General features: G+C 33.8%; 1 protein-coding gene across 3 annotated transcripts in view; it reads left to right on the top strand.

Annotated features, from left to right (window-relative positions):
• The window catches only part of LOC112053529 (uncharacterized), a 61,395-nt gene extending 51,099 nt beyond the window's left edge, over positions 1-10,296 (top strand). For 2 of the 3 annotated variants that reach the window (XM_052890622.1, XM_052890620.1), the window contains one exon: positions 7,165-10,296. In XM_052890622.1, the coding sequence (XP_052746582.1) occupies positions 7,165-7,282 (118 nt within the window). In that variant the 3' untranslated portion in view covers positions 7,283-10,296. Of the gene's footprint in view, positions 1-6,621; positions 6,702-7,164 lie in introns of all 3 variants that reach the window. The other variant, XM_052890621.1, reaches the window with a different exon arrangement.
• The last annotated feature ends 7,265 nt before the right edge of the window (positions 10,297-17,561 follow it).

Below are 17,561 nucleotides of genomic sequence, written 5' to 3'. Positions count from 1 at the left end.
ATCTAAATTGCGTTTGTGTCTTGGGATATAATATGTATGTAACCGAGTATGCTACTTTACAATACGAAAAATACTTTTGTTTTACCGATAATGCAAAATCTTTTGTGCGGTTAGATGTCAGTTACATAAGGATGTTGTTCTCGAGTCTTGACGGTAGGTAGAAGGAGGAAATAAGTTGTTACTTTCCAAAGTATATTTGATATAAAGTCGACAGACAAGCGATGTTGCAGCGGTGCTGTAAGTTTGCAATTTCCTGTTACATCGAATCATAGGCTATGCTCCTTCTAGTGCGGTGATCTTCCGAGTCGGATAAATCGAATACGTTTACTATAGTAGTAGCAGTATAGAGTCTTATTTTATTAGGGAATATTTATTACATTTTATTTTTATATATTTATAAGCAATGTAATACATTGCTTAAAAATAAAAAACCCACGACATACTAGACACGGAGATAAGTTAGTTATTTCTGCATATCGTCTCCAAAGAGTAAACAATTTGTAGGTTTTGGTATAGGTCTTCTATAAAAATATCCCCAGGACTGTGATGGACCTGCCAATGCATAGCTTTAAGCAATGTGTTAAAAAACATTTACTTAGTCGAGGTTACTACGCCTGAGTTCCTTAATGATAAAGATGCTTGGAGATCGTTGGATCAGGTTCCACCTTCACACAGGAAGTAAAACTATAAGAAATTGTAATGTTGTCATCAATTGTAAATTATAATATTGTATGATATTTTTTAAAAAGAGCAACTGTTGAGTTTCTTGCCGGTTTCGTCTCAGCAGAACCTGCCTTCCAAACCGGTGGTAGAATCTTTACAAATAGTCAACTGACATATCATGTCATAAGTGCTTGTAAACTGAGCCTATTTGAAATAAATGAATTTTGAATTTGTATTTGAATTTTGTCTGCCAAAATCATTTTAAATGTTTATTCCCTTTATTAACCATTACATTTTACAATATAACGATTTAGGAATATTTTTATGTTGGTATTGTAAGTGAACTTGGCTGCACAGCTTATCTACAAATAAAAAAGGAGAGTGATTTAACATTTTACTTTAAGTTAATTAAGACTTATTGAAGTGTATATTCATATGTATATTGTATATACACAATAGGTTCTTCTTCGAAGGTACTGCTCTGATAGATTTGTCCCAATATCCTTGTCGTTGCGCTGTTAGTAGACTCATCTTAGTCCCCTCACGATACTCCAGCAGGCTAATTCACTATCTTTGACTATGCTAGTTGTAACAAATGTCACTCGGTCCCTACTGGTAATCATACAGAAGTAGATGACATTTCTCAATTGATTTGATGTTTATTTTAATAGGTTGATAATAAATACCAAAATAGTGTTCTTACAGCATTAATATCATGCTGACAGGGTTATTATGTATTTCGGTGTACCAATCAAATAATGAGCCATTACATCGTTTTTCATCGTGCTATAGTTTTCGTAATCATCTTACATAGTTATTTCAACGAAATGACCTTGACTACGCCATTTTACGTCATGATTATTTCAAAGAAAAATAATGTAAATAATGTTTTTTCTTTAGAATAACGTTACTATAAACTTGGTATTACCACTATTTTAATATTGCCACTTTACGTAAAATTACGATAATTGTGTTATTTCGTAGAAAACACAATGTTAGGTGATAGCAAAAATCGACTCATTATTTGAATGGAACACCGAGATACACATAGTCTGTACGTCATACACCATCTCTGTCAAATTTATTCCAATTTTATGCCAATTTGACTGTGCTGAGTTGCTACGAAGCTGTCGCTCTATGCAGCTAATTTACACCATAACTGTAAGGGGAAAAGGTTTACTTCAGGTGACAGTTACAGGTTGATTATATAGATAAACATCTGTAGGTGCGACATGCTCCGTTACTCTCTCTAATTTGAAACACCTATTTGTAACTACATATTATCAGAGCCAGCATCAATCTACCATGAAATTACTACGTGTTTACTGAAGCCCGATTGATAGAGTATCGGGAGCGTTTTGGAATGTTTGCATTGAGTTTGAAAGCTTTATGGAGCTAGAATTTTCGCTGGGTTTTGAAATGGGGAAAATAGTAGGATCAAAGAGGTCAATAGATATTTTACAGCTATGGTAAACTGAGCGGGCACGATTTCACTTTGGTATCATATTCATGACGCAGTACATATTCTGGATAGATTTTTTTAGGCAAAGTATTGGCAATATATTTATAGATATATTTAATTTTATGTATTACACATACATAAAACTAAATGTACACTTTTTAGCTATTACCTTATAATTATCTGACTTATGTTTGTTGAATATTTCTTTTTACATATTTTTACACTTAAGCATACCCACGATATTGGGGGTTCTTACTTGGTGGAGGTACTCAACAGCATTAAACAACAGCCATACCTTTTGTTCATATGACCAATTCCCATTCCCAATCCCCTCCGACTAGTCGGGACTAGACTGTATAAGGACTGTATAGACCAACGGAGCAGGGTTCGAACCACCATCCCTCGATGATGAGTCTGACCGCTTTACCGTTGAGCTATTGAGGATCTAGCTAATCTGATGCATTCGAGTAAATCCAAAATTCTCCCCTTTTCGGTTCCCCAGATATATTGTGTTGAGTTACATTTGCTAGAGTATGTCATATTGATACATATTAATTTGTATCATTATCAAGTCATACACAGAACATATGAGTAGAACGCTAAAGCTTACGCATCACATATCATATCAAATAATAACTTTGAGCTTATAAAAGAATCACTCATCCAAAGTGAAAATTGTAATATACGGATATGAAATAATAAAATATTTTAGTTATTTTAAAAATGTGACTGAAATGGACACGACATAAAAAACTCAATATTGTGAAAAACCTTTTTGTACAAAGCCTTTGGTGAAGCATCTGTCAACAGATACCCTGCCCTGGTGATAATAATAATTAATGAGTTATCGATATAGTCGTTACAGTGTAACCTATATTTCCTACGACCTCGGCATTATTTGCTATTTCTTTATCGTAATTGGCTCCGACGACAATGAAAGTCGAGAGGCAATAAATATAATAATATGTTTGTTCGCCTATTCTTGAAGATCGTCTCTATCTCCGTCTTTGTTATTTTCTATTTTTCATTTTTAATTGCGTCTAATAACTTTGCTTCGTATTTTTTTTAAGACGAGTTAGTTCTTGACTGCGATCTCCCATAATAACAAGTGACGATGATGCAGTCTAAGATGGAAAATCATGTCATGCTCCGTCTTTATTATTTTCCTATTTTTCATTTTTATTTTCGTGTATATTGTTTTTGTTTTTTCTATTCAATGACAAGTTAGCCCTTGACGGCGATCTCACTTGATAACAAGTGATGATGCAGTCTAAGATGGAAAATCCTGCCATTCTCCGTCCTTATTGTTTTCTATTTTTCATTTTTATACTTCGTGTATATTGTTTTTGTCTTTTCTTTTCAATGACAAGTTAACCCTTGACTGCGATCTCACTTGATAACAAGTGACGATGCAGTCTAAGGTGGAAAATTGTGTCATTCTCCGTTTTTATTATTTTCTATTTTTAATTTTTAATTTAATCTAATAAGTTTATTTCGTGTATATTGCTTTTGTTTTTTTTATTCAATGACAAGTTAGCCCTTGACTGCGATCTCACTTGATAACAGGTGACGATGCAGTCTAAGATGGAAAATTGTGTCTATGTCCGTGGTTATTATGTTCTGTTTTTTATTTCGTATAATAAGTTTGTCTCGTGTATATTGTTTTTTTTATTTTATTCAATGTCATGTTAGCCCTTGATTGGTAACTCACTTGATAATAAGTGACGATGCAGTCTAAAATGGATGATCGTGTCATTCTCTGTCTTTATTATTTCCTATTTTTCATTTTTAATTTCGTGTAATAAGTATGCTTCGTGTAAGTATATCGTTTTTTTTAAGACAAGTCCTTGACTGCGATCTCACTTGATAACAAGTGACAATGGAGTCTAATATGAAAGATCGTGCCATTCTACGTGTTTATTATTTTTTATTTTTCATTTCGTCGCTTGGCGGTATGTCTTTGTTGGTAGGGTGGTAACTAGCCACGGCCGATGCCTACCACTAGACCAGACCTAAGTTAAATTATTAAATATAAAATCCTAAGCTGACACGAGCTGGGAATCGAACCCAGGACCTCTTTGGTGAGAACAACATTACTATATCAACTGAGCTAGCGAGCCTTACCGATAGATGTTACTGAAGAATATATCTGCCTCGTTGGTTCAGTGGTTAGCCTATGTGCCACAGCCAAAGCCACATTATCCTACAAATTCCGTGGAACATTATCTCGTTCCGACGCTATGAAATTTTCATTTCCTGGTAACTCCGTTAGCTACCAGAATCAAGAAATATCGTAAACAAAAAAGTTGATCGTCTTGATTGTTTGTAATCAGGTGTACATAATGTTCTAGGGATCCCTGATTATTAAGAGTATTCTAGAAAATCTGTTATTGTTCAAATTCCATTCGCTGTAATTGATGCATTGTTATATGTATATGACATATAGGGTTTAAAAGACGATAGAAGTTCGTACTTATTCTCTTAATACAAATTTGAATATACGGCTTATTTAATTTACTTTATAATTGAGTATAAATTCGGTGCTAGAATGTGCAAAATTTTAATGTAAAGTAAAAAGCATATTGAAATTTCACGTTTCCACGAAATACTTTGTGATAATCATTTAAGAGGATTGCAAAGGCTGAATCGCGTAAATATGTTAACTTTAAATCATATTATCTCTGAATGAAATATGAAAATAAATCCCACGAAAAATTTAATTTATAAAGATCAATGTTTTTAAAGACCATTTTATATTTCTGTAAAAATAAATTAGTGGTCGCAACAAATGAGTTATTTAAGAAAAATTGCAAACTTAAGAGAAAATCGCAATCAGCATCAAAACGTATGGAAATTAATTTGTATACTTTTTTATTGTTCAACATGATTGACTGAGTAATTGATGGCTGACTGACGCAGAGGATAGTGAAGAAGCAGCAGAAGGTGCACTAGGCTATGGGTTTGATTCCCAAAACTGGAAAATATTTGCGTGATGAGAATTGATACATAATTACTTTTATATCTTAACTACTGCACACATGTCGACCCTCCGACCAGGTGGCTGGTGGACTGATGACATCAAGCGAGTCGCATGTATCCGCTCAATGCAGGCGGCTCAGAATCGTGATGTTTGGAAGTCCCTAAAATAGGCATATGTCCTGCAGTGGACGTCTATTAGCTGATATGGCGATGATGATGACACACATGTTACGCTACAAATAGCGGTGTGTGTATTATCCTAATATATTTCGCCTCGTTGCTTCAATAACGTGATTTCTCGAAACTGTCTATATTGCGGGAGGCAATTTTTTAACTTTCATAAATGTTCGTGTCAAAAGTAGTATATTTTTCAAGCAATATAATCATATATTTACATGAAAAACACACTGGTTTTGAATTTTTTTTTGAAAATTAACAAGATAGCCTCTCGTAAATTTGTCACTTTTGAGTTATCACGTTATTGAAGCAAAGAGGCGATTTATATTAATTTATATTATATAAGTCGCATGCAAATAAACATAATATGGAAATTTATAATTCGAGTTAGCTGCTTATAAGATCCTTATTTGAATATTAAGTTGTGGTTTCTCTTTATACGATAAACTTTGTAATAGGTTTTGAATTTCCTTTACTCGTGTCAAGAACTGAGACGTAATAGAAAATTAATAGACTGCCTCTGCCGTGTAATAACGCTCTCCTAGGACTCGATATCGGGAACTTAATCTTTCATTTTGTACGACTTTATTCAAGGAAACCGTAATTAATAAATGTTTCTTTTTGTTCGATGAATATTGGATTTATGGGTGCCACTACTAAAATTAATTAATATTGAAAAGCTTTGAAGAAAAGTACTCGTAATCTTCAAGAGTCTTTAACTAGTATTAGAATAGATGAGTATAATATTCTTAATAATATACGTGTTTTGTATTCTTGTGTACTTTGAATTTCTTGATCGGGAATCCGATTATCACAACTCTCCCGACATATACATGACACCGTGTAAACTGTCGAAACGTGAACCGCAACAAACTCCAAAAAACTGGAACTTGATTGACTCAGAAACCAATGGATGGGTTAGGTTAGGTATATTTGTATGTTCTTTATTACCGAATGTTAACTCGTTAAATTGTAAACAGTATGTCTCTTCACAGGGTACATGTTTTATATTATGATGTAGTTGACCAGACTTCCAATTGCCTGGTCTTGGTATTGCGGCAATAAAAGTTTCAGTGTTAATTTTTTGCAAAACAACTAAACTCATTTTCTGCGCTATTCGCCACGTTTGCCGCTTGGCTCCGTGGTTTGTGCGGTCCTGCTATTTCACAATCGTTGACGAACTTTTTGTCGTCAAACGTCTTGTTTGACATTTGAATTTTATGTTTAAAGGTAAGGTAATACTAAAATGTCACTAGCAAGAGAGTTGCCATGGAAATGAGTGATGTCACAGCTCTGATAACTTTACAGAATGTAGGGGCTTATTCATGCATTTGTTTCAGTCGCTCGCCGCGCCGCAAGTCACCGGCGCGGTTTGCTCGGTACATTTCGCCGGTCTCGTCGTCATTCGCCGCTGCGCATGGTATAGAATTCTGTATAGTATACAATTCTATACGTTTATTTTTGTCGCTACTCCCATTTGCATCGCGCGAAAATTCGCTACGACGAATGTCCCGTGGCCAGGCACTACAAATACCTTACAAGATATTAAAGAACGAAAAACGAGACACTCGTGATCATTGATTCCCTTTAGGCCTTAGTAGAAGCCTTAACTTTGTTAGGAACCGGTAGACTCATATTCAACAGCTATGTTTATAGATATACGTATATGTGGCTACGGATAGGATCTCAGTACGTGAGTTCCACCACACGTACATCCTCAGCGTGTGGTGGAGCAAAGTGCAAAGGTTTACTGGAAACAGTCACATACTTTCGTAGTTGACCTCGACTATTGCCTAGGACTTTTTTCGTTGTGTTTTTGTTGTTTGTCACATATTTTATAATATTTCGGATGTTTGTCAAATGCTGCTATTCTCTGTTTTCAGGTTCGTTATACTGAAGTACGTAAGGCGAGATCTCATCAGCAGCCTGCCGCTACCGAGGCGGCTTTTGGACTACCTGAGCACCACTCACTACTACTCGGAGCTTCTAGCGGAGATCTAAGATCTATTGATACTTTGCACTAGTGAAGTCCTGCCATGACCGTAACATCCTTTCACTGCCATCTGGAGAGCTGTTCTGTAGCGAAGTTTTTATAACTCGACAACGTAAGTTTCGAATTCGTCTCTATCTCTCTTTGTCTATAGTATCGTGGTAGACAAAAAAGGCAGACAGGAATTCGAGATTAATAACACCGTTACAGGATTGCGCTACTGATAGGAATAATCCCAGTTATTAGTATTTTTTAAGAAAAGTAAGCATATCTTGAAACTAAAATAAAAGCTTATCGAAACTAAAATTAATACAGTGGGCCTGGTAACTACATGCAAGGCTGTGAGTTCTATACGCAAAACTGGAAAGTATTTGTGTGATATTTTCCTGTATATGGATGGTTTATATAATATGTATAATATAATAATCATTTATAAAGGGACGCACAATTATGTAGAAAATTTCACAAAAAAACTGGCCAATTTTGCTTTGACGGTTTTAGAATTATTGGTAAAGAAAATTAAACCAAAAGGCCTTTAAATATAGTCCACTATTCAATAAAATCCCAAATTCAGAGTAAATTCAACCTTAAGAATTGAGTTTAAGTTTGCATTTCCAAATGCTACTACTTGAATTGAGTGCCAAGATGTTGTGTTTGACACTCATTGAGTGGGAACGTTTTTTGGTCGCTGATTGTGCATCCACTTTTTAAGGAGATCGATGTGGTAAAAGAATTTCGAGAAGCTTCGTGGATTTCAACAATTTACTAATTGTATAATGTAAATGTTATTTTAATTAGTTTATTTTTCATAAACACATACGGTCATGGCACGATTCCTTGCGTCCGCTCATGTTTTACATTTCTTTAGTGACTTTTTGTAGGAGTTGATTATGAGTTACCAGACATTTTTTTTAATAGATACGCGGACAGCCGGCTGTCTGTCTAGTAGCTCATAAATAGTCAGTGTGTTCCATTTTCCCTGACAAAAAGTCGTATACTGATAATTATTATTGAACTTGGGCGCAGGTTTAATGTCAAGCGGAGTTTGGGCCTTTCGAATTTAAACATTTTACGTCTTTCAATATTGTCTTGACTCGTGCTTCGATTGTTAATTATTCGAATACAAGTATTATAGCTTGGCAAGTTCGTTGGTGACACTGCCATGATATGCGGGCGACAGGGGTGCAAGGACTGTGCGGGTATGAAGTTCGCCCTCCCGGCCCTCGCGGACCATCGCGAGTGTTGTTGCCAAGCTATAAAACAAGCCAACTTTTACAAACGAAGCCTATTATAAACTCCTGCTTTTGCATTTCAAATTCGTCCACTATATTTTCAATAGGGCCTATTTCGTAATAAACCTAACATGTATAATTAATTATTGATAATATTCTGGATAGTGTTTATGGTGTAACTTAATAGATAAACTAATTTATTCTTGTGTTTAACATACTGAATACCAAATGCTTATATATGACTTAGTTTATTTAAGTAGCGCCTTTTTTTTAGTATCAAATTTTGTGCCGAATGTAGACTGCACATTACACAGTAGATTATTACTTAATTAATGAAAAAAAAAAGAACACAGACGTATATATATATTTTCTCAAACTTTTACTTAGGCGTATTTATTCTGCACTCAATAACCGGTATACTTACTTGTGAAATACACTCAAATATATTTTTACTGTGTATTTATAAACTAATTTTCTTTGACTTAACATTTTTTCCTGCAGCTTGCGTATTCTTTTTGTATAAAACATTAATTAATTATCTTATACATTCAACTGGCTGTGGAAATAAACAGTATTATAACATAAACACAATCGATTAAAGGCAATACAATAATCGATGTTTAAGCAATATTACGAATAGATAATTGAATGATTAGAATACTTTCTTTTTGACAAGTTTGAATAGCAAATACATGTTTTGTATATTTTAAGCATGCTAAACTTTAGGTATTTATAACTTAGCAAATATAATTTTATACAGTACACACAAATTTGTTTATAAGAGTATTTATTTGTAAGAGATAACTTCAATGATTTAAAAAAAAAAAACATGTATTTGTACTAACTCAATCAATCTTATATCCTAATTATTGTTTATTATTTGCATGATATTTTGTATTGTCACTGTATTTAACATTATTTATAAATTTCGTAATGTTTTATTTGTGTTTAATTTATTTTAGTTATTTAAAATTTGCATAATATTTTCACGTTTTCATCGCTCAATTTATTTGTTATTTATAATTGAAATAATAATAATTTAATAATAATAATAATAATTTGCCTAATGCTTTGATTTTTTGTCACTTATGTTTTATTATGTTCACACGAAAATCAACAACCATCGTTATTAAAAGTTCAAAAGAAAGCTAGACAACTGGTTCTTCAGTTTGTGACCAGAAAGAGGAACCTTCTTATTCATGGTGGGCGTCCACATATCCCCATCGTAAGTATCGGCCGCATCTCATCAAACGGGTCATAGTATTATTTGTATAAAATGTCCAAGTGCGTCCACTTATCTACATCGTACGGATCGCTCCAATCTACTGTAAAATTAAAATTCCGTTTAATTCGTCCGATACTACTATGCGGAAATGTGGACGCTCATCTTTATGTACCGTTTCTAACATCACTACTTTTTGTTTCTTACAAGCTTCTTGAGATTTTCGGTAAAGCTTTTCTTTTTATCTTTTCCATATTATGTTAGTCCGCTTCCATCTTAGATTGCATCATCACTTACCATCAAGCGAGATTGTAGTCTAACTACTTGTATAACGACTAATTTGTGAATTATATAAAAGAAAAAATATGCTTATTTATGACTTTTGTAAGTTTTTTTTTATTTGACCAGTAAATTACTGAATACTTTGTTTGATGTAGTTCATTTTTTTTGTTTAACGCACCTAATTACGCTTTTTTTTGTTTAGCATGGTAGTTCTTTAGTTTATGTTGTAAGTTTTAATTTTCACCAAAGATATTTTTTATTAAGTAAATAAATTATTGAGTTACGACCACATTATATAATTTATTTATGCTTTTTTTCCTCACTCCCCCTTATTCAAAACCATTCATGATTATTTAATTACGTTGACTGCTGCGATACTGGATATATAACCATATAAATTATTCAAAAGTAGGTAAATACCTGTATTAAACATTCAATAATTATGAATACATATTTGTATGATATAAGTACATTCATACAATCTATTATATGATATGTTATCAAGCTTATGCTGACCACAAAGACATTTTTTTTATTATTGAATTTTAGAATCTCATGAAGCGTATTAAATGTTAACTCTTAAAATATTTTACAATCATTTTGTTAAACTTACTTTCAAGATGTAATTTTAATGGGACATGGGTGTGAATTCGGTTGTGCGCAAATGTCTGAACTGAAACTGATCTATGCTAATATTATACAGAGGTAAAATTTGTGGAGTTGTAGGAGTAATCTCTAGATCGAAGCTAATGAACCGATTTGGAAAAATATCTTACCACTAGAAAACCACTTTATTTGTGAGTGTCATAGGTTATATTTTTATCTCACTGGAACGGAATTTACGCAGGTAAAACCGCGGGGCCTCGGCTAGTAGAACATGCAATTCGATGTGACAACTTTCCTTGCTAATACCATTTATTCTCTAATCGTGGACAGTTATTTTAGTAGGCTTTTATATTATTATTAAAGGTAAATAATATTTATGTTAAACAAGGAGCCTTGTGAAAAGTTTTAGCAATTATTCTTACATCTCAATTACTATTTATTTTACATCAGTTCGGTTACTTTAAATATTTGTGCACAGCCGTAGTAAGCACCGTTATTACTTGATGGTTGCAATCTTAAAAATAAGACAACAGACATATCACTCTATTGTTAGTAATGATAATGTACTTAAATAATTGGTTGATATAATCATATTAATATAATCATGGTTGATTCAATAAAGGCCGATATACATAGAAGCATTCCGTCGAATATAATAAGTACTATGAGCAACGGATCCCTGATTCTGGTGCTATAAAGTGAAAGGCTACAGTAAGGCTACGACCAAACCACGGCGTTTAGCTCGCGTCCGCGGTGGCGTTCACGGTAGTAAGAAAGAAAATAAATTTATTCATATCTAAAAGTTACAGACAGCCACTACCCTATCCTTATGACAGCATGTATGCTCAGCTTATGCCGTGCACTTCATGCAAGCATAATACACAGCGCTGATTTTCAGCTGAGAACCGTGTGACGTCACAGCTAATGTAGTAGTGATTTATTGGTACCTATTGGTGTACGAAATTGTAACGTTGTTACATCGATGCGTCCTCTGATTTCACTACTCATCATTACAATACCCCCCTAGTGGCGCCGCTGAGGTCTCATTAGTGAGCGAGAGAAAAGAGCGAGTGCCGCAGTTTGGTCATAGCTCGAGAGTTGGTATTGACTCCAGGCAACGTAAGACGACAAATAAAATTACTTTAACAAGATTTCATTTAACTAGTTCTTGTTAGTATGTAGGTCTAAAATTTTCATTTTGAAAGCATGAACTCCTCTAATCTTCTAACCCTGAGACTTCGGAAATTTGCATTCTTATTCATTGATGTTAATACTTTAAATTGATAAATATTATTTACTGCTTTAGTTAAGATTATCAGGATTATTAACCTACCTAAAAAATTACCTAAGTGTTTCCTAAATTGCGGGTAGGATTACACGGGAATATGACTCTTTAACGGTTTATTTTTGGAAATATGTTCCTTATTAGAATATTCATATAAATTCTTTTTAAAAATATATATCTTCAATCAATTAATTTTATTACTTTTATGTATGCCGGCCTTAAGTGAGTATGATTGTTTATGTTACGTCATGATAAAATGTCTATCTTAATCTCAGTGAAATTTCAGATAAATTGCAGAACTTATCAGATACCTATGAAGTTAGGTACCTAATAGTTTGCAATTATATAAGGTGTGCAAAAGTTCTGCCATAAATCTAAATACATACCTATTTAGTCTAGCATTACTTTACTCGTTTCCAAAAGAGTATTTAGTTTTAATGCCGACCTTTAATTAAATAACTAACCATAATTTATTATTCAGGAAGACATCCAAAATCTTTCAAAAGTTACTAATTTCTTTTTGTATAAACAAAATATAAAAATATGGGTGAAAAATATTTTAATCTAGTTTTAGTTAATACGTCATTTCTAAGTATTTAGTACCGTAGGAACGATTTTATAATGTTTCTGGTACCTACATGTACTTGTGAAGGCCAGTACCTAACACAGTTTCTGATTATTTCTGTCTAAATATGTTATCGGTGTACATGTAAACGGTTTGTGTCTAATGGGATAATCATTTGTCGGTATTAATTAATTGTAAGTCTTAGGACCGTTTTCACTACATTCTGAGGGCCTAGTGGCAGTTTGATACTGTTAATATCGCGTAAACGTAAACGCGAATTTCTAAGGAATTGAAACAGCGCCATCTAGTGGCACTGCTGCACAACTGTTTTAATTCCATATAAATTCGCTCGAAAACTCCCACTAGGCACACTGAATGATAGAAATGTGTCGGATAACTTATTCATAAGTTTTGTCTTTGTCATTTGATGTAAAGTAAAAAAGTGACAAAACTTACGTTTAGATTATCGCACACTTATCCGAAGGTGGTAAAACCGGGCCTTTATATAATAAACTCGTCTATAGTGAAACGTACAAATATGTGCAATGAATACAACTATGTGCTCTTACGCTAATGTATTATTTATAGGAAACTAGAGCTTAATTTGGTGATAGGTGCAATAATTATTCGTTAACTTTATAATAGTCGGCTGACATATCACTACATCGTTACGGAGTGCGGAAACTTATGATTTTGTGAAAAGAGTTTAAGCACGACGACCATTAGGTAGGGCATCAACTAACATCTAACCAAGACTTTGTATAAGAACACCAATTTTAATGTAATTAATATAAGTTACGCCGCACATCACTGTGCATCTTTAGGTACTAAACACACTTGGCGATTATGACCACGACTATTCGTGGGCTGTGGTCGCAAAAGCTACGGTTGAGTTTCGGCCACAACTACGACCAGTCGTAAAGCGACTAATTGTCGGATTTATTCTGTTGTTATTCTGCCCGCGCAAAATTGGCTGGTCGAGCCATATTTGCCTTCACAAAACTAGCGCGCAACGACCGGACGTGCCGGCCCCATTGGCGACCAGTTTAAGATTTCGTATGGTTTCTTCAAATAAACGTGTCGCCTATTACGTTCTATTCTATTCTAGTCATGGTCGCCTATTACGCGAGGTCCCTTTGAGTGGGTATCAGTTTAGTGAAAGAGACACATGTTTAAAAATGGCCTATATACCTTTTGAATTATTGTTACTTGAATACAAATATTATAGTCATAATACTATTTATCTAATATATTAGATAAAAGGATAATATAAGAAGATATAACAACCTTAAAGTATGTGTGTACCGGTTCTTATATTACAACTTGCACTAAACCTCAATGTCTACGGCTAAGGAGACAAATTCGAAAGGTTCTATCAACTATGGCGTGTTGGACTGTCGTAAAAATGATCGCATATTTGGAAGGACAAATATTGGTCATGTTTTAAGACAAGACTAATTAATAATCGTAAACTGGAATCGCCCTGCCACCCAAGTATTGCAAGCACTGTGTTATTTCCTCAACTAGAGTAGTAACTACTACTGGCCCTGAATAAAATAAAAAGTTACATAATTCATTAAATATTATAGTAAGTGAAGTAACACTTCATTTACTATTGCTTCATATTATCGTTATATCTATATGGACAGTAATTTTTCGAAGTTTTTTATTCGTATCTTTTATATTATTATCATGGTTCATTAAAGATTGTAAAACCATTTACTTGGACAGTATCTAGAACGCTAAGGCATAACAGAGCCCAGATCAAGTGTCTTGGGAAATAATGATCAATATACTTTTATCACCATTTGCGATTCCCTGAGTGGATTTGGGTAGACCATAAGTTCTCAACCTTATTTTGTCAACTGCCTTATTTTTTGAGAATATTTCTTCATCAAAACCCCTATTTTAACGCTTTTAAAAATCGATTTATAATATACATGTAGGGAAATATAAAATCTCTCAGTTTAATTTTCTTAGTCTATAACGTGAATGAAATTAATTGGGGAATTTAGCTTACTTTCTTCTGTGTGATCTCAATGCTTTACTTACATCTGGGTCCTCTAATGTACAATGAAAATCTCAAACACCGATATATGTGGAAGATATGGGACAATGACGCCCATATTATATGGATGTTAACGTGCAAGTTGAAAACCTATGGGTTACACTTATTCAGCTCTAAGCCCGTAGAACATTAAACAATGTACAAGCATTGAGCATCGTTATTGCGATGCGCAAAGATGTCAATATTACAAGGCACACTTCTTATTTTATGCCTCTGTAAAATCTAAATAGTGAAAAGACATGATAGGCCATGAACAAAAGCGGGCAAGTAATTGGTTTCCCTTACATTGTATTTTATACTTAGGTACCACATAAAAGCTAAAATAATAGGAATTGATTAATTTTATCGTAAATCTGCATCACCTCACCGCTGAGTAACACGCACCTTATCGCACTGGAGTACAAATAGGATTATTGAAGCGATACAACAATTAAGTCTCCGCTCCAATAATATTAAATGCCATTGGTATGCCTGGTTGAAAGTCTTTCTGGATCCTTGGACTTTGTTGTTACGTACATACAATTACTTACATACACATCTCAAATTACAAATTCAAAATTACAAAGTCTGGCCGTTTAGAATGCGTTTTTGATGGGTCCTAATGTAATTTTAATTTTAAAACGAATATTTTAATTTTTAACCGACTTCAAACAAAGGAGATGGTTCTCAGTTCGATGCGTATTTTTTTTCTTTTTTTTTAAATGTTTGTTACCTCATAACTTTGTCAATTATTAACCATTTTTGAAAATCCTTTTTTGTTTGAAATTTAATGAAATCAAATTGGTCCCATTTCATTTTCATGAAAATCGGTTTAGTAATTTTATGTTAAAACAAAAATTACTATTCCAAACGTTATTGTTGTGAAACTTCGTACATTATTAAAGCCTCAGTTTGATAAGATATGTTTGTACTTATGTCGCGCAACTGTGATCGAATTTCCACGATGAAAACTGAATTATTTCTATAGACCGGTATAAGTTTGTGGGCAAATAAATACATTGCCAAAAAATATTCATTTCGTGTAGATACGGGTGGCCGAAGTTAGTTAGAAGTCTGATTTAGTCATTCTTATTACAGATTAAGGCTAAATTCACACGGCATTGTCCTATACTAGGTACGTTGTTCTACAGCTTACGTCTAAAAGTTTATACGGTGTATGTTTATACGTTGTTTTCTACGGTTCCTTGAACATTATGCCACTTATTATTCGTTAATGGTGGTGGTGGTAATGGGTGGGGCACATTCGGTGTTAATTGACCCTCCATCAGATGGACTAACCACATCAAGTGAGTTGCAGAGATTCGCTGGATGCAGGCGGCTCAGATTTTTGGAAGTCCCTACAAAAGTCCCTATGTCCTGCAACGGACGTAATAAAATGTACAGATCATTACCATGTGAATCTAGCCTAAGGTATCAGAGTAAAGTATTCTAATACTATGTATGAATAAGAATTAGAAAAAATTAAGACCTTATATAGCTCAGCTATTTTATATGAACTTTTTTCACAATGTTATTTGTAAGTGTGCGTCAAAAATAAGGCCAAGAACAAAGTGCTTACTGTACTAGACAGTTTTCTTACTATTGTGTGTGTAGTTAATGCAGTTCAAAGAAACAATTTTGTTGACAGTAAAACCGTACCATATACTACTCGTATAACTAGTAATGCCGTGTCGTAGCCTTGGGGTTGGGCCTACGCTCGTAGCATTCTGTCTACGTTAACGGAAGAGCGATACAGATCTAAGCTCTCGGTTTGATGTTTAAATGTGATTTGGCACCAAAGGTACCTATGTTTGCCAGTTATGTGTAGCTCAGAAAAGAGGTTACCTGGAAAGTTGTTAGAATATGTGTGACTATTTCGCGAACACTATTAATTTTAAAAAAAGGTTATTACACTAACGGCCAGTTTCTTCATCGCAAAAGTAACGTCATAAATCAAAAGTGACGGGCTTATTCACTGAAAAATAAAGTCTTCTTTACTACTTACTGCTTTTACTGTTACTTTAGCTTTACATGAAGAAGCTGGCTGTAAGTGTTTATTTTTCAGTTTAATTTGTCATAGCTCTCACTACAGTAAGTATCTATGGTAAATTAAACTAAAACACTAATATTTTAGTCGTGAACTAAGTCCATTACACGTCCACAGGGACCATTTTTTTAACCGACTTCTAAAACTTCGAGGTCATCAATTTGTCTGAATCTAATATGACATTGGGACCTGCTAAACTACATGGTGGCAAAGTAATTGAAAAAAACACACAAATTATCTACAAAACCACCAATTTTAAATATTCTCGGAAACTTTCCAGGTAAAACTGTAAAAGTGTACCTATAATGATTAGGTGATACGAAATTCACTAGTTACCTAATTAGCTTGTATAAGTGGCTGTGTAAATTTATAAGCTCTCATTTGCACGAGAGTTTTTTTTACGGACGTTATAAAAGCGTTCAAATATAGTTGTCGTATTATGAAGTTAAATGAAGATCTATGTCCAAAAATTTAAAATGCATCACTGCTCGAACAAAAGCATCGTGTTTAAAAAACACTGTCGTGTCAACGTATACTTGGGAATGCATTTATTGTAATTAAACGCTTTTTTAACGTCAGTTAAAAAATCTCTCGTGTGAATGAGAGCTAACAGTTGTAAAGTGATTGTACCTACTAGGCAGGTGTGTTAGTATATAATATTAATAATAGGCATGTTGGTAAGTTTTTTATACTACTTTTTGTTAAGTAGCTATTAACTGGCACAGCCAGCCGGTCAAATCAATAACAACCGCAGTTTTCGTATTCCCATTGTTAACAAAGTCACAATGTCAACTGAGATATGTCATCTACCTACTTTATGATATCAACGAAGCGTTGTCAGTATGCACCGGATGTCATTTTTACCTTTAATATGAATTTTCAGTTGTCATTAAATATATAAAATAGAGAATACGAAATCACGTGAGTTATGAGTGACTAACAGTGGTAAATTTCTTATAGGTCAGTAGACCTATCGTCAACCATCGTTAACCTCAAAGTTAGTG

The sequence above is a fragment of the Bicyclus anynana genome, chromosome Z (genome assembly GCF_947172395.1).
Source record: "Bicyclus anynana chromosome Z, ilBicAnyn1.1, whole genome shotgun sequence".
NCBI lineage: Eukaryota > Metazoa > Arthropoda > Insecta > Lepidoptera > Nymphalidae > Bicyclus > Bicyclus anynana.
Note: the sequence above shows the minus strand (reverse complement) of the source record. Positions and strands in the feature narration are given on the sequence as shown.